Source organism: Myotis myotis, unplaced genomic scaffold, assembly GCF_014108235.1.
Source record: "Myotis myotis isolate mMyoMyo1 unplaced genomic scaffold, mMyoMyo1.p scaffold_m19_p_12, whole genome shotgun sequence".
In the NCBI taxonomy this organism is placed as follows: domain Eukaryota; kingdom Metazoa; phylum Chordata; class Mammalia; order Chiroptera; family Vespertilionidae; genus Myotis; species Myotis myotis.
In genome coordinates, this window is record NW_023416316.1 from 55634751 (window position 1) to 55653235 (window position 18485).

The following is an 18485-nucleotide window of genomic DNA, read 5'->3' on the forward strand; positions in this document are numbered from 1 at the left end:
GAATTATCCCAGCATTAATTTCTAATTAGAGGTGGGCTTTAGCTGGCCACCCAATGTCTCTGGGATACTTCTTCAAACGGTCAATCTTTACACCCACATGAATGAATAACAATAGTAATCACTACCACAAGTTAAACTTGCTAAGGATGCTGAATATACAAGATGTTTTTATATGTTTTACCTCATCTGTTTCTTTAAACACATTTTGGTATTGCCCCATTTGACAGATGAGATAACTGAGGCTTGAACAACCACCTAAGTCAATGGCAGAGTCAAAGCCCAAACCCTATTCTTTGGTTCTAAGTCCAGTGGTTTATTATTTATTATCTATACTAATTCCTGGTGTGTTGGACATGGAGTACATGCTAATATTAATAGCTATAACTTACATTTTTTAAATGTTCTTTTTTTTTTTTTTTTTGCTGAGTTTTTAGAGAGAGAGGAGGAGAGAGGTGGGGCTTTAGCTGGCCACTGATCATCAATCAACTATACAACCCCCTACTGGGGATAGAGCCCACATGTGGCCTGACCGGGAATTGAACTGGTGACCTCTTGGTTCCTGGGTCAATGCTCAACCACTGAGCCACACCTGCCAGGCCTTACATTAAAAACAAACAAACACAAAACACACAACAACTGAAACTTAAGGTCCTTGAAGAGTAAGTATTCCCCTTTCTTGCTGGCTGGGTAGGCCAATGACTGAAGAGAAGGAAGGGAGGTAAGTCTGCAGCTCCCTCCCCTTAGGCCAGTTAGCACACCACGATAAGAATGGGCAAGTTCTTTCATGCAGCGAGAAAAATCATGGACTCTAGAGCCATACTTCCTGGGCCCGAATCCCAGCTTCTTCACTAATTAGCTGTACCAGCTTGGAAAAACTCACCTCCTATTTTTGTGCTTCAGTCTCCTCACGTGTAAATTCTGTATTATCATGGCACCTAACACATAGGTGGTTGTGATGACTGAATGAAGAGCGATGAAGCAGAGCAGAAAAGAACTGTATTGCAAATGCCTGTGGTTTATATTGTACACGGAACTAGGTTCTTGCTGGCTGTCTTGGAAAGACAACCCACTACTGATAAGATTGTTTCTTACTGGAAAAATGTTCTTCCTGTTCTGAAAACATCTAATAAATGAGGCTGGAGCCACTCAAAAATTATGGACATAAATGCTGAGTAATTTCTACCTCCCTCTGCTCATTCTAAAGAAAATAATATACATTAGAATCAAATTTAAATCATTTTTGGATTAGTCCTTGGTAGGCATCATTTGTTCCATTGGTTCCACTCATTTCAAGCGGAATTAGAAACATCGTCACCATAGCTATATGAACTTTAATATCCAACACAAGCAGGAGCCTATTTAAAATAGCCTCAATTAAGGTTATAATTTCTTCCAGGATTCTCCTATAAATCTGAGGATTATTTAAAAACATAAATCATCTTCAAAAGCAATTTCTTTGTAACAATGAAGAATAAAAAGGGCATGTAAGTAAGTGAAGCAACATCAATCTATTGCTGGAGGTGTGTGTGTGTGGGGGGGGGGGGGGGCGGGGAGGAATCTACTATCAGCTCTGCTGTGTTCACACATGGAAGCCTAGCAGTCAGCATGAGGCCAGTAGCAAGTCTGACCAGTATTCTAATATTTCTTATTTGATCTACTAAACACAAGTGAAGTCAATGTATTAATGTTTTGGGAACAAGATTTTAAAAAACATTTTTTTCTTGAGTTACAAGATTTTTTTAATATGTTACATTGATTTTTTTACAGAGAGGAAGGGAGAGGGATAGAGTCAGAAACATCGATGAGAGAGAAACATCGATCAGCTGCCTCCTGCACACCTCCTACTGGGGATGTGCCCGCAACCAAGGTACATGCCCTTGCCCAGAATCGAGCCTGGGACCTTTCAGTCCACAGGCCAACGCTCTATCCACTGAGCCAAACCGATTAGGCTTGAGTTACAAGATGTTTGATTAAAATTGTAAGTAGTTAGTACATTTTCTAGAAAGGAAATCCTGAGGAATCATTTCTCTTCGGCAAGAGCAGTTGAATTGGTGGTGGTGAGGCCTTCCTTGTTCATATCCATTTACCCGTTTCTAATACTGTGCACCCAGATACTACACTTTATCAGGGCAATGGTGGTGAACCCTGGGAATGTGTTCTGTTCAGAGAAGGATGACGGTTTTTCTAACCATGACTACAGAGACCTCTGCTGGTACATATTGGAACTACAATCAGGATCAGAAAGAAAAAGCAAGAATGAAGAGAACAGAGATGAATTTCTCCATTTTTTCTTCCTTTGTCCACATACTACCATAAAAAATCCTATAAAGAGGCTATACTCACTTACAATGTGTCATTTTCCTAGGATCTGGTTAATAGTCACTTTTCTTTGAGGTGACGGGAGAAGGGTATCAAATTTATAAAGAAAGAAAATACAGCACCACAAGAACTGGACTGTAATACATCTTCCACAGCCATCCGATAAACTGGTAAATTATTCAAGGTCTACCTCCAAGAAGAGTCTAGAAGAGGGACCCAGTGAGTAAAATTACTGCGGCCTGTTAATCTTGTTAATTTTGAGGATTTCTTACTCTTGTTATTCTGAGGGTTGGACATATTCTATAACTTCTAAGTGTCACTTAACACCTGCATGTCTATTTTCCTTTTTTACACTGTCTTCATCTTACCCAGGATAGGTTCGTTAATTGGTAAAGGCAGTCTCAAGCCGTCCCTTTTTTTGTTTGTTTTTCTGGAAGCCAAGAGCTGTTTTTGCCAACCCCTCCTGGCTGCCTCATGCCTCCCGCTCTAGATGTTTCAGACTCTCGGTGCTAACGTGGTCCTAGAGTGACCTCTTGCTGCACGATGTGTACATGAGCCTGCAAGCTCGGTCCTGGATGCCCGTGAATTGTCAAGACAGAAACCTGTCTGCAGGTGAAAGTGAATGCATTTACCTGCATAAATGGAATGACCCAGCGCTATCCACCTTAACTGTCTAACGTTTCAATACTCTGTAAACTACTGGTTTTCCCATTATTGAGCAGTAATAGAAAGAATAATCTCCCTCCAAAATACACTCCATGAGCTTGTGAAATGGTCTATGAATTTATCCCCTTAGATTCTGCTTCAAAACAACATTTCACTTTCCTAATCAGATACGTGCTGGATACTATATGCAGGACTACTGAATAAGCAAAAGAATTTACATGTGCGGAGTGGCAGAGTTCCCTGTGGGGTCCATGATTTGAAATTCCATGGTATCTGAATTAAATTCCAAAGACGGGTTTATGACGTAAAGAATGGTCTTACTGTTTAAGTCCTTTTGGCTAAATTTCTCATGGATAAATTCACCTACAAAGAGAGAATGAGAGAGGAAGGACTTTAGTGGGTGAGCAAACAAAATAACAAATAAGAGCTGATAAAATTGTATGGCTTTTTTATTTTAAACACTGGCTTTCAAAATGTCTGAAGTATATTCTTTAAAGACATTGACACTTGTCGCGACTATCTTAAAACTCATATGCAGTGAACTTAAATGGGTCTCTAAAGTTTACTCTGTCTCAGAAATATTGTGCCTTAAAGACAATACAAAAATAGAGGAAGACTAGGAAGAGACAGTAATAAAATATGTAATTCTTGCCATCTTCTTGAGTGATTTATTTTGATCACTGTCTTCATAAAGCGGAAGTAGTATGCAATCCAGAAAAACCACCATGCCAAAAAACCCAGAATTAAAAAAAGTAAACTGATATCATTTAGAATTTATTTTAGAAAACACTCACAAATATGAATTTGGCTCTGACTGAGTGTTCCTCTGGCTATATTACAATCTAGCTGTTTTTTTTGTAAAGTAAACAACAACAGTATATAAGGAAACAACATGTCAGTATTTGGTTCTCCCACTTAAGATGAACTTGGAAAGGCTCATCTTCAAACTCTCTTTTGCACCAATATTGATGTATAAACTGCATCTATCAGTAAGGCCTGGGGAGTGTTTACCAAATGGGCCTGCGCTTAATTAAATTACTTTCTAGCATTGCCAGGCACTGGGTATTTTACAATGAGTAAGAACAAGATGAAGGGAGACAAGACAGTACCTGTTGTTGTGTTCTCCAGATGTCCATGTTGGGGGCCTCGTAAAATCTTAAAGATAATCTGATCGTCCTCAGTGTCGGGGTCTGACGCCTTCAACACACGGGAAGTGATGTAAATCCCGTAACAGCCACTTTTCAGGAGTCCCACTTGAGAGGCGGAATGCAAATGTGTGATGTGGGGGGCTGTTTTGTCCAACTGGTCCACCTAAATTGTCAATCATTACAAGTTTATACAAAGGCTTCTCCTCCCCATGTGGTCTTAATGGTTAACGATGACAAACGTTCCTGAACCTCATTCGGATCCCTTTTCCTCTTCTTTTGTTAATTTCTGCTAAAGACTGTCTTGTTCACAATACCCTCAGCAAATCTCATAGAGCCTGGGACAGAGGTGGACTTTCCATTGTAAACCTTGACCCAACTTTATTTACCTGTCTCACTCCCCCATTAGGATGTAAGCTCCCCCATCTATTCCTTACACCTGGCACAGTGCCTGACCATAACAGGAGCTCAGGGAATGTTGGCTCAATGGATATAGTAAGACTGAATTGTACCGCAAACTTAATGTTAGCTCCACAGAAAGATTCCCCCATTTTCCCAGTGTTTGGTTATTTACAGAAACAAAGTTACAAGGGTTTACAAATGCATTGAATATTTTTGTCATGCCTTTGTTCAAAGGGCAAAAATGTTCAATAAAAAGAGAAATCCCTCACTAAGAAAATGATGAGAGGTAATGATGCACAGGTATCTGTGTATCTGTCTCATGGATGATGAGAACAGGTGAACTCAATTTGTGAAGATGGTGCCTGGGCAAAGAGATGTAGAGGTTCAAACACTACAAAGGGCCTCATTCAGGTGCAGCAGGGAGCTTGGTCCATCTTGCAAATAACAGTTGTATGTTAGGGATGGAGCAGGTTTAGATGGATTAGCACAATTCACCACTGATATCAGAAAACAAGTACAAGATAACTTACCTTCATTCCCTTTACCCCTAATCACTCAGTTCTTAACTTCACTTACCCCAAAATAATACCACTACAAATCTTAGTTCATCATAGCAAAGTGAGAATAAGTGCCAATGATAAGCATATATATATATATATATATATATATATATATATATATACACACACACACACACACACACTAGAGGCCCGATGCACAAAATTTGTGTAAGAGTAGGCCTTCCTTCCCTCCGGCTGCCAGTACCCAGGACCCGGGCTTCCCTTGCAGCCTCCGGCTTCATCCGGAAGGTCGTCCAGAAGGATATCTGGTCTAATTAGCATATTATGTTTTCATTATTATAGATATATATATATACACACATGTGTGTATATATATGTATATGTATATGTATATATGTATATATACATATATGATATTTAAAAGAAAAAGAGGTAGGAAGAACTGATAATAATTTCTACAACTTAGTGTTAACTGATTTAAAAACCCAGTTATTATTTTTTTGCAGAATAGAAGACAACCATAACACCATTTTGGTTCAAATCAAACACATATTTATATTCATAGAGACATAGGCAAAACTGTGGGAGCATTTGCACAAATGTGTACATTTGTCTTGGGGTGGCGAAAACGCACCACTCCTCCTTTGTGTATTTCTACATGGAATTTTGTAACAACCAAATACTTTTTCCTCTCAGGTTGACAAGGTCCTTGTTGATTAACAAAAATAATCATAAGAAGCTGAAAATAACACAAATAAATGGAAGAATATACTGTGCTCATGAATTGGAAGAATTAATATCATTAAAAATCCATACTATTCATACTACACAAAGCAATATACAGATTCAATACAATGCCTAGCAAAAATGCCATTTTTTTTCACAGAACTAGAACAAACCATTCCAAACTTTATATGAAATCATAAAAGGCCCCGAATAGCTGAAGCAATTTTGAGAAAGAACGAAGTTGGAGGTTTTATGCTCCCTAATTTCAAACTATACTACAATGCTATAGTTATCAAAATAGTATGGTACTGGCACAGAAATAGACACACAGATCAGTGGAACAGAATTGAGAGAGCCCAGAAATAAACCCATGTTGATATAGTCAAATAATTTACAACCAAGGAGGCATGAATATACACTGGGGAATACACAGTCTCTTTAATAAATGCTTTTGGGAAAACTGGACAACTATATGCAGAAAAAAAGAAACTAGGTCACTTTCTTTCACCATATAAAAATAGACTCAAAAAGGATTAAACTTAAATGTAAGACTTCAAACCATCAAACTAGAAGAAAACATAGGCAACAAAATCTTTAACATCACTCTTGGCAAATTTCTTTTAGATATGTCTCCTCAGGCAAGTGCAACAAAAGTAAAAATAAACAAATGGGACTACATCAAACTAAAAATTTTTTTCACAGCAAAAGAAACCATCAACAAAACAAGAAGACAATCCACTGAATGGGGGAAGACATTCACAAGTGATATATATAATAAGGGGTTAGTATCTAAAATATATAAAATACTTATACAGCACAACATAAAAAAACACACACAAACCAAGCTGATTAAAAAATGGGCAGAGGATCTAGATAGATATTTGTCCAAAAAAGACATACAGATGGCCAACAGACTCATGAAAAGATGCTCACCTTCAGCAAGCATCAGGGAAATGCAAATCAAAACCACAATGAGCTATGGATCACCTCACACCTGTCAGAATAGCTATTATGAAAAAGACAGCAAACAAAAAGTGTTGGGGAGAATGTTGAGAAAAGAGAACCCAGCTGCACTGGTGTGTGATTGTAAACTGACACAGCCGCTATGGAAAACAGTAAAGAGATTCCTCAAAAAAACCTGAAAATAGAAATACCATATGACGCAGCAATTTCACTTCTGAATATTTAGCAGAAGAAAACAGAAACACTAATTTGAAAAATATATACACCCTCATGTTCAATACAGCACTATTTACAATAATCAAGATATGGAAGCAACCTAGTTGTCCACTGATAGATCAATAAATAAAGAAGATTGGTATATATATCAAACATAACTCAGTCATTAAAAAATAAAATCTTGTCAGGCCAGTGTGGCTTGGTAGTTGAGCATCAACTTATGAACCAGGAGGTCACGGTTCGATTCCTGGTCAGGACACATGCCTGGGTTGTGGGCACCATCCCCAGTAGGGGGCAAGCAGGAGGCAGCTAATCAATCATTTTCTCTCATCTTCTGTCCCTCTCTCCTTCTCCCTTCCTCTCTCTGAAATCAATAAAAACATATTAAAATAAAATTTAGCCATTTGTGACAACACAGATGAATCCAGAAAGTATTATGATAAGTAAAGTAATATAGATGCAAAAAAGACAAAAAGACTTCACTCATATGTGGAACCTAAAAAATAAGATAAATGAATAAACAAAACAAAAGAGAAATAAACTTATAGATGCAGAGAACAAACTTATGGTTGCCAGAGGGGAGGGCCGTGGAGGATGGGAAAAAAAGGTGAAGGAAATAGAGAGGTATAAACCTCTATTTATGAACTAAATAATTCATAGGAATGAAATGCATGCAAAGGGAATATAGCCAATATTATAATATGTTGGTACAGTGACAAATAGTTACTAGACATTTCATGGTGATCACTTAGTAAAGTATATAAATGTCAAATCGCTATGTTGTAAATATAAAACTAATTAAATATTGTATGTCAAGTATACTTTTAAATTTTTGGAAATAAATCATGTTGACTAATGTTTGTAGGAACAGGCATTCTATATTTTGCTGATAGGAGTGCAAATTAGTGAAAATTTTCTGAATAGAAATTTGGCATGTATGTACACTGAAATGTGCACATACTTTGATCTAAAGATTTCTTTTTAAGTATATCCTGCAGAAATAGACATGTACACAAAATGCATATATATGGATGTTTACTAACATTCCAGAAAAGATAGAAGTCCAACATGGGATTTATAAACCATCTCTACCTGAGACTGAATGCTATGCAGCCTTTAAAAATCATGTTTTCAAGGGCGATTTAATGACATGAAAATTTTTTCATAATATAATGAAGAGTGGAAACAGACAATATATATAATAATATATAGAATATCATGCCATTTTTATTGCACAGAAGAATGGAAGTCACCGACAATAGTTATCTTTGAATGGTATGATTGTGGATATTTTTTTTTTCTTGTCCTTTTCTATAGTTTATGAATTCTTTTTTTTGAAATATATTTTTATTGATTTCAGAGAGGAAGGGAGAGTGAGAGATAGAAACATCAATGATGAGAGAAAATCGTTGATTGGCTGCCTCCTGCACCACCAACACCCCCCACTGGGGATCGAGCCCGCAACCTGAGCATGTGCCCTGACCCAGAATTGAACTGTGACCCCCTGGTTCATAGCACAACGCTCAACCACTGAGTCACGCTGGCCGGGCAGTTTATGAATTCTTTACAATAAACAATTATTTTGTAAATTGAAAAGCAACACACATTTTTTAAAGTTACAGTCATTCTCCTCTTCTGAAAAGTATGGATGGCAAACTCTGCTGTGCAGTTGGGTGGAAGGTGGGGAACCTTAATTTTCAGGGCCTTTGGAATGGAGACGGTATTACAGCTCTGATGGCCGTTAGGTTGGGTGATCAATGTCAGGAGAGAGAAAATCAAAATGCTTCTTCCCAAGTAAGAATTTCTTAAAGTTGATAAATATCTGAGTGTAGGTGGGTTTTATAAAATGTTATGTTTTCCTTGAAAACAAAAGTGTTACAAGAGGAATGAATATCTATTGGGATCATTTGTTTCTTAAAAATGTTAGTATCTGAACTCTGGTCATATGGTCGCCTGTTGTGTCTTTGGTCATACGTATGCTAAAAGGTATTTTAAGTCTTATTAAAACTCTAGATTCTTCAAAAGCAAGTCTTCTGCCTCCGAATAAATCGAAGCATTTTAAAATATTGGAGTACAGGACATTATTGTTGTTGCTTTTAAAGAGAAGGCTATCTTTATAAAAGGTCACATAGCAAGATATGGTTAATACATATAAAGAAATTTAAAAATATGAAACAAGTCACATAATTACTGTTTTAAGAAGTCATGTATTGAAAGGTTCTGCACAAAAATAGGAGAAAGTGCTTGACCTGGAATATTCAGAGGAGGTTTTGTGAAGAAAATAATAATCCCTGAAAGTAGCTGGGACTTAGGAAGGATAAAGGAAAGGTAGGCTTTCAAGGGCAGAGATGTACCAGTTATTTATGGCTGGGTAAGAAATGACTCCAAAACATAATGACTTAATACCACAGTGGTTCATTTTAGAGGAGGAGGAAGAAGAAGAGGAGGAAGAAGAGGGGGAGGAGGAGAAGAGCACCCACTGTATGTCATCATGACTCTTCACCTTTTTATTCAGATCCCCTCTTAGAGACAGTGGGTTAATTTTATGTGTCAACATAGATGAGCAATGATGCCCAGTTGTTTGTTCAAACACCTGTCAAGATGTTGCTGTGGAGATATTGTTTAGATGTGATTACATTTATATCAGTAGACCTTGAATAAGGCGAATTACCCTCTAGAAAGTGGGTGGGCCTCATCCAATCAGTTGAAGGCCTTAAGAGAAAAGACTGAAGCCCCTTGAAGCGGAAGAAAGTCTGTCCCCAGGACTGCCTTTGCACTCAAGGAATCATCAGCTCCTGCTGGGATGTCCATCCTGCTGGCCTGCCCTGCAGATTTTGGATGTGTCAGACCCTGCAATTGTGGAGCCAATTCCTGAAAATAAATCTCTCGATAGATTAGATAGATAGATAGATAGATAGATAGATAGATATAGAGATAGATAGATAGATAGATAGATAGATAGATAGATAGATAGATAGATATAGATATATCCTATTGGTTCTGTTCTTTGGAGAATCCTGATTAGTACAGAGACTAAAGAGCAAGGGGAAATTATAATTATTCTGCATAATCAGAAGGTACCCTGAAGTAAGAGACAGATATATCTTTTTTGTAGTGGCTGGAAGTGTGTGGAATAGGGTGAACTACATCTAAGAAGAGCAGATTCAAGACTTTGAGAGCCAGACATACTTGATGTGTTTCGGCTAAAAAAAGAAAAACACATTATGCCCTCCAGAATCATCATCACGGACAACGCAAATGTGGCAGGACAGGGCCCAGAAAGGGTCGTGACGTTGGATCAGGAAGAATTGAGCTTGTTATGTGTTTCAGCAAATTATTTAACTTCTAAACCTCTTAACATCTGTACAATAGAGAGAACAAAACATATCTCAGATATGTAAAGTGGGTCTGACACAGTTAATGTTCAAAAATTGCAGCTGCTGCAAATATTATCCTCACCATTATTACACGTGTAATTATGATGTGGCCTTGTAAGTTTTCATATGTTCAGCTAAAAACCATTAAACTTACAGTAGGTGACATGGATCAGTAAGCATGATCATAATAGTGTCGTTAAATATTGTAACAGTAGTTACAAGATACTGAGAAACAAATATGTCTCAGGCAACACGCTAGTGCCTTGAATACCTCATCTTATTTAATTCTCACCATCATCCTGTAAAGCATATTTTTTCAAAGAAGGAAAAATAGAATCGGAAGAGTTCAAGAACGCTCTCAAGGTCACACAGCTAATAAATGGCAAAGCAGAAATCTCAACCCAGGTGTGTCTGACTTCAAAGCCTGTATTTTTTTTTTCCTTTCTGTATTACGTACCACTGACTCGAGGTCAATCATTACCCGTATGCAGGGACCACATCTGCTTTGTTCATATTAATAAGCCTGGTGCCTTGCTTGGTGCCAGGCATCTGTAGACACGCATGAATTTTATTTGAATGAGTGAAGGAAGGAAAAAGGAAATAGTTTTCCTTGATGCTGTTTTCTATACCTCTCTGACAAGGAACTGTGCATTTTTCATACTTACCTTGATGATGAATGAAACAGGTTCTTGCCACACTCTCCCATCCACAACAAAGCCTTGGTTGGTCCCATCTGTGGCCACAAAAGTAAAGCAGTCAGTCCAAGAGCCGCCTCCCGAGTGCCTGTAGGCCACCTTCCTGCTGTCTACGTCCTGCTGAGTGAAATTGTGTTGGAGCAGCACTGTGCCCCGCAGGTAGAGCTGGCCATGTTGTGGGAGCCGGGCCAAAAGGAAGGTAAGGTTCTCCACTGGAGTGTCAGGGTCGGTCAGCTGAAGGAGGTCAGCGGAAAGCAGGCCCGTGGCCCCTTCGGCCAGTCTCAGCCCCTTGTTCTTGGTCACCACGGGTAAGGCTCTGTCCACGGCTTCCAGTATGACCTCAAACACCCCATGCTTGGTCTGCAGTCCATTGCTGACAATGAATCTGGCAAAGAGAGGCAAGGCAGCCTTCAGCATGGATTCTTGTGTCACCATCTACTGGAATGAAATGATAACAACACACACCTTTACTAAAGGATATGTCGTGTTGGGACTCAAATGAAAAATCAAGGGCAGGTCTTTCAGAGGACACCATTCTATTAAATAAGTCACCAGGTAAATTTCCCCTTACACATCCAAAAGTATTTCCTCACTCATATCAATGGTAGACTCTTGTGGTGGAGCAGGCAAATGCTGCCAGTGATATTTCTCCGGCTAAATATGGTTCTTTGCCCCAAATAGGAATGTCACATCCAATTAGACGCATTGCATGAGCTTGCAGAGAACTCATTTTATATATTTATACTTTTTCAATTGTATTATTGTATTTTTTTGTGGGAATTTAATAAGCTAAACTTTTAAGACTAACAATTGGAGGCTGATCAAGAGCTGAGTAGGCTGAATTTGGCTAATTTACTGTATTTGTATATTTCTTAAGGACAGGTCACATAAATGAGCCATGTAATCAGGTCCAACTTATCTTTCTGAGCCTCATTTCCTCTCTTCTGCAAAGAGAAAGATTGACCAAATGATAGCTAAGTACCATCCAACTCTAAAATATCATGTGATGCTCTAATCCCTTACTTTTTCTTGTGCTTCTACATTTGCCCCTTACAAGGTATGTGGGAGTTATGGTAGACAAGGATTTTCCTGCTTTAAAGAAAAGAAAATTATAACAGAAAGATGATAAGGCAGGTGGGAGACAGAGCTGGGACTACAACCCGGGTCTTTGGACCCCATACCTTCTGCTCTTACAGAGTTATTAATAAATACTAGTTTAGCAACCCACTGAGAAAGGGTGGTGTATCTGAGCACCACTGCAGAATTATAAAGAGAAAGCTGAAATGATGTAAATTCAAGGTAAGCAAAATCTCTCTCTCAGTCTTGAGTTTGTGATACCACAAATGTGCTACTGATTATTATTGATCACTAAATAGCATTATACCCACCACTGCCAATCTCAAAATAAAACTAATTTAAATGATCTTTAGAGAATTGCAACGTGTGATTTTTATTTTAAGGAAAATTTAGAATGTCATTCAATTCAGCAAACAAAATGCACTATGAAAACTCCAAAGTTAGGAAATCACTACTCTCAAAATGAAATTGACAAATTCACCATAGACCCCCAAAATGTACTTCAAAATGATCATGGAGTTGTGTCTATTAGTTTTTCTCCAGGTACTATAGTTGCTAGAAATATTCATGGTGGACACACTCTTACAATTTTACATGAATGTAAAAATCTCTAAAAATAATTTCAGCTGAATATAGCAAGATCAGTTTAAATTATAGAAGAACTTTATGGAGGGTCATGTTTACTTATTTATTTTGGTCAAGTTTATTTATTTTATTTCTTTTTATTGGATTTATTGGGGTGACAGTGGCTAATAAAATTATATAGGTTTCAAGTGTACAATTCTACAATTCTTCATCTGTATATTGTACTGTGTGGTCACCACCCAAAGTCAAGTTTCCTTCTGTTGTTATTCATCCCCCTTTATTCTCTCCTACTTCCCCCCATGTTGGAGGTTCTTTTTTTAACCAGAGAAGAAATGGGGTTTATATTTATTTTACGAATCTGACAAATTTGACTAACGAGTTCTTTAGTCTTTGCAAAAATGAGTCTTGTCCTTCAAGGTTTGAGGGTTGTTGCCTTGCTTTTGAACATGAAGGACCCTGGAACCAGGTTGTGTGGGCACAAGCAGTGGAGCAGCTGGCCCGAGGCAAAGGACTGAGGGAGAAGAGCAGCTGGACACAAAATAAAGGAGATGAGTTTGGCTGACCCAGATTTTGCTTTGAAGGCTGAGCTAAAATGTTTGAGCTTTTTAATAATCTAGTTGATGATTCTGCCTACAAGGAAAATATAATGGTAGAAAGTGGAATCTATGTCCAAAGAGTTTAAAATGCTAAGAGAAATATAACAAATACAGCAAATCTCAACATTTCACATACCTAGACTTGTAAAGAGCCTGCTCTGTGTGTGCGTGTGTGTGTTTTTTTTCCTCCACAGCATTATAGTTTGAATACGGGTATCACATTAACTTTAGAATTATAGATTGAACAAAATTCACCTTGTTGCCTTAAAACAAAACCATCGGCTTTCCTTTCCTCAAACTGAACTTTTAATCAATGTATTCTAAGCAAATAGGGTAAGTTCACTGCTGAATCGTGAAGTGTTAACAAAATTAGTGTTTTTTTAAAAAAGAAAATAGAAGCACACCCACAAAAATATGTGTCCAACTTTTTACTTATTAGTCACCTTGACAGTGTCAAAGGTCAAGAGATGTGCATTTTTAGGTATAAAAATCATGGTCTACTTCTCAGGGACAGCTTTCCGCGGGGTGATGCCTTTACTCTGTTGTTTTCCTGTTACTTTTTCTCATGTCCTCCCTGGAGCCTGTCATCTGACCAGAGGCAAAACGAGGAGGCGGCTAGGTGTTCCCTCAACACTTCCAATTTCCCCCTTTCCCACTTACCCCACCCAGAAACTCGTTTCATGCCTCCCCCCGACCCTCTTCCACAAATAAAGTGGCCCTCTCTTCCCTACCAGATCCCTCTATCAAAATGTGCTCTTATGGAGAATTTTCAACCAGCCATTTATGGTTTAGCACAAATTTCAGCCCAGGGCCACATGTTTCTGGTATTAGCATTAATTGTGGAATTAAAGACTCGGTGCCCCATTAAAGCACGTCAACTCTCCCAGGAGAAGGGAGGGGAAGGCAGGTGGGAGGCGGGTTCAGGAGCCAGGAGGTTGGGTGGGAGCTCCGGGCACTGCCAGGGGCTCGATCAGAGGCCGCCAATGTGAGTTTCTGACTCTGTTTTTTCTCTCTGGAGACTGAACTCACCCCGACAATGCCTGACCAACCGGGTCCACAGAGCTCAGTCTCAGGGCGGCTGCATTTACCTACGAGCCTGCGACCTGTGTGAGGATGCTGCTGCTGCCTTAGGATCCAAGCTGTCCGTCTCAAACACCTCCCTGCCTGATCACAGAGGTCTGCCCGCCTTGGAAATCGGCTGCCTGACATCAGACAGATGGGAGTGAGGGCAAGCAGAGCAGGGACCACAGAAGAGGAAGAAATATGTTTACCGAGGCCAGTGTTCCCAGCGGGGACAGCCAGGCAGCTGTCTGCACTGACCTAAAGCTAATCAGCCAGTGGTGAAAGGGATGCAATTTCTAAACATGACTGGCTCAAACCCATCATTCACTTTCACAAGTGACAATGCAGACTATGCACAGGCAGGGAAACACTGCCGGGGGCAGAGGCAGGGTGAGCCGTCAAAGTGAGCCTAGCGGGACCTTCGAGTGCAAGGAGGGCAGTGCTGTTCACGTCTGCGAAGGTTAACCAGATGACCTTCCAAATGTCCCCCTCCTGCCCTCCCTCCCGCAAAGAAACCCTCCAAATACAGCCTCAAGCTGCCAAACAGCGATGCCATGGCTGTGATGGCACCCATTCCCAGACTCGGAAGCTGGTGGTAGCAGGTAGCAGGTCCTTCCGTGGGTCTATTTTGTTTCGTTTCCTTGATCACACTTCCCCGAGAAGAGGCGCAGCCAAGATGACCATTGTTCTCCTGAAATCTGGGGGATGACTCTCCGATTTGTCCTGGTGCTTGCCTGGTCTGATTTCACCATCACCATGGTGCTTTCAGGCTTTCTGCATTTCCTGGCAATAGAGTTGGCTGAAGAATCTGCCATCTGTCATGGCATTTAAAGGATAAAAATGGAATCATAAATAGAGCCAGTTCCTTGGGGGGGGGGGGGCGGGGGGAGTCCAGCCGGCATGTCAAAATGGAGGACATTAGCATGTTCTTTTCGTGCTCGGCTGCCAGCAGCTGAAGTCAGCTTGCTAATCACTTGGTGTCATCTGTCCTAGAATGTGCTGCCAAATCTTTCTTCCAGGCCAGCAGCACCAAACAATGCGGGGGAAATTTATGATTCACAAAATATTTCTGCAGAAGGTAAAATCTGATCATTAAACGCCCCCTTTCCCCGTTTAATTAATGCTGCCATACCTTACATTAAACAGAGAAGGGGGCGGGGGATCCTCTACCACAGAATTTATCTCTCCGACCCAAGCCAAATTTCTTGCCAGATTTAACAGCAAGCAACATAAATTTAGGTGATTAGATTGGTTGCCTATATTTAATTTTTAAAAAGCACCACGATCACACTTTCATTAAAACAGGCTTTCGGCTTTGGTTCAGCGCCACTTGACAAACAGCACAGCCGCCCCTGATTGGGTTAGGGAATGACAAGATTAAAACGAGGGTCTGGGGCAGATGCTAGGCTCTTCCGTTATAAATATGCAAACGTGCTGGCCCAACCTCAGAACGACACAGCGAGGAGGTTCCTTCCCGAGAGTGAAGAGTCTCCACCAGTTATTGGTGCAGTGAGGTCTCATGGGAAGAACTCTCCAAAAGGAGGTCTCAGCCCAAATGCAGCTCTGATTCTGGTATTTCAGTTGCGGTGGTTTTCTTTGCCTGTGGGACCCTCAGTTTTCTCAGGCATAAAATGGATACAAACCGTCTCTCTCGAGGTGGAGGTGGAGGGAATGATACACGGAAAAGGGTGTAGCACACTGCCCGATGCATGCGGGGGTAAAGCAGTGCTATCGTTGCCATGTGTCAATGAAAGGATTGGGCTCAATCAATGCGTTCAACCTCTGTTGTTTATTTTCTCCCTATAGACCTGCTGCCTACTCTTGAGTCATTCAAAGATCACCTTCATAATTTTGGCCATTTTCCTCTATTACCTGTACTCTTATTACTTAATACTTTGCTTCATATCAACTCACGTTTTTTACTTCAATCAATGTACTTAAAAGGAAACCTTTTAACTACTAAAAACCATCATAAATACTACAAAATACATATAAGAAAATAATGTTTTTAATTCTAGCTAGCTATTGTTGCCTGATGGCTTGGAGTCTGCGGCTTGTACTCTCTGTTAAAAAGGGAAAACTGTCAATATTGAAAAGCTGTTCAGGACATATGAGCCCGGGCCTGAGATGTCCTTCTGGCAACCATACGAAGCACAAAGAACACTGAAGGGAATAGTAAGGGAGTGGCTTCTCACTCTTGATTCCCTGCCGCCTGGGCTGTCCTGACTCATGTTGCATCTTTTTATCATTCACTTTGGGCCACAGGGCCACCGTCTTTTTGCTAAAAGAAAACCTTGCTCAGAAGAAGTCCAGTGTGGCCCCCAAAGCTCTAACAAAAAACAAAGCTCTATTAGTAAGTTGGGGTGAGGGCCCAGGGCCCTGCCAATTCAGCCCCTTGATTCTCTGTCTCTGGGAACCCTGAGGTGTCTTCTGGATATCCTCAAAGCTCTTCAGAACGCACTTAGAACAAGGGACTGGGCCAGGCCAGGGATGGCTGGTCCTCACTGCATCCGTCTCACACAGATTCCTCACACAGGACTTACCAAAGCCTCCTCTGCACGGAGGCCCAAGAATTGGGATTTTTATAAATCTCCCAGGTAATTTCTAGATCCTCAAGATCTCCTAGATCTTGAGGATCTAGAAATTTAGAGATTCTTGGGATAAATGATTTCTAAAGTGCCCTCTAGTAAGCCTTTCTATGGCTGTGAATCAGATAAGTTTTTAAGTATCACCAAATGTGGAGATTTTGTTTTCCATTCTTAGTTCATCACCACCATCTGATTAATACCTAATATTCATTTATTCATTGGATTCTTCAGCAGGATTACTGGCTTCTCCAATAAAGTTAGTGATGTGTTCCGTAGACTCTCTGGTGGGTACTGACGGGGAGGAATGGGAATAGAGGAGAGCAAAAGGTTCTAGAAACAAGCAAAAAATTAAAAGCCCTGAATCTAATATGCGTGGATTAAACCAAGAGGCACCACTGTCCAGTAGTTAATGGGGTGAAAAGAACAATGTAACTTCTTTCCTCCCTTAATATTATGTTTGGTGTTGTAAAGATAGGAGGGGAAAAGGTGCCAGGAAAGGATATAATAAAAAATGGTAACAGTAGTAATAATAGCAGCTAGTACTTATTTTGTTCTTCTTATGTGCCACATATTGTTTTGATTTTTTAATATATATTTTTATTGATTTCAGAGAGGAAAGGAGAAAGAGAAAGAGAGAGAGAGAGAGAGAGAAACATCAATGATGAGAAAGAATCATTGATTGGTTGCCTCCTGCATGCCCTATACTGGGGATCGAACCCATAACCGGGGCATATGCCCTGACTGGGAATCGAACCATGACCTCCCGGTTTACTAGTCGATGCTCAACCACTGACCCACACACGCCGAGCGACACATACTATTTTAAGTACTTTATATGTATAAGCTCATTGAAACCTTCCAACAACCCGGAGGCAGGTACGCTGAGCATCATTCCTTTTCACAAAAGAGGAAACAGGAGCACAGGGGAAGTGTGGCTTGATCAGGGCCAGGGGAGGCAGTAAGTGCAAGTAAATGGACCGAGTAATGGAGGCAGCAATTCACGTTAAGCCTGTGCCTCAACAATTATACGGCATCACTTCTTGAGCAAAAGAACCAGTGTGAAAAGGAATCCCTACATCTCCTGTTTTATTTAGTTGATGACTAGCAACATTCAAGCACTGAATTGGTTCTGAAGATATTGATTAATCAAATGATTATCTGCTTGTTAAGGACATTTGGCAAGAGATAAAAAAAGGTATTCGTTCAAACTTCCTTGGGTTTTTCTGTTTAACTATTAAACTATCCAAACCTTGATTCTTAATTCTAAAAAAAGCAAGCAAAAATCATTTTGACTGACATTTAAATTGTGGTTATCACAGCAAAACTATTGAATTTAGATGGATAAAAATGTATGACAGAGTGTGGTATTTGAACCTGGGTGTCCTGGTACACGTTACAATTTATGGGGAACCATTGAGTAATACAGGAGTATGCTGCCTTTATGTTATTGGATGACACTCCTTTGAATGTTGTATTCTGTCTGACATGGTGAAAGTTATTCAGAGTCCCTGCAGGTATGACAGATGAACCAATGCTCTCGGGGCCTC

The 18485-nt window shown here is 39.9% G+C and overlaps 1 protein-coding gene across 1 annotated transcript in view; it reads right to left on the reverse strand.

Moving 5' to 3' along the window:
- FREM1 (FRAS1 related extracellular matrix 1) overlaps positions 1 to 18485 on the reverse strand; it is a 120886-nt gene that overhangs the window by 33540 nt on the left and 68861 nt on the right. The window contains exons 24-26 of the mRNA XM_036331189.1: positions 11001 to 11415; positions 4095 to 4296; positions 3204 to 3348 (exon numbers count right to left, since the gene is read on the reverse strand). Of these exons, the coding sequence (XP_036187082.1) occupies positions 3204 to 3348; positions 4095 to 4296; positions 11001 to 11415 (762 nt within the window). The remainder of the gene's footprint in view (positions 1 to 3203; positions 3349 to 4094; positions 4297 to 11000; positions 11416 to 18485) is intronic.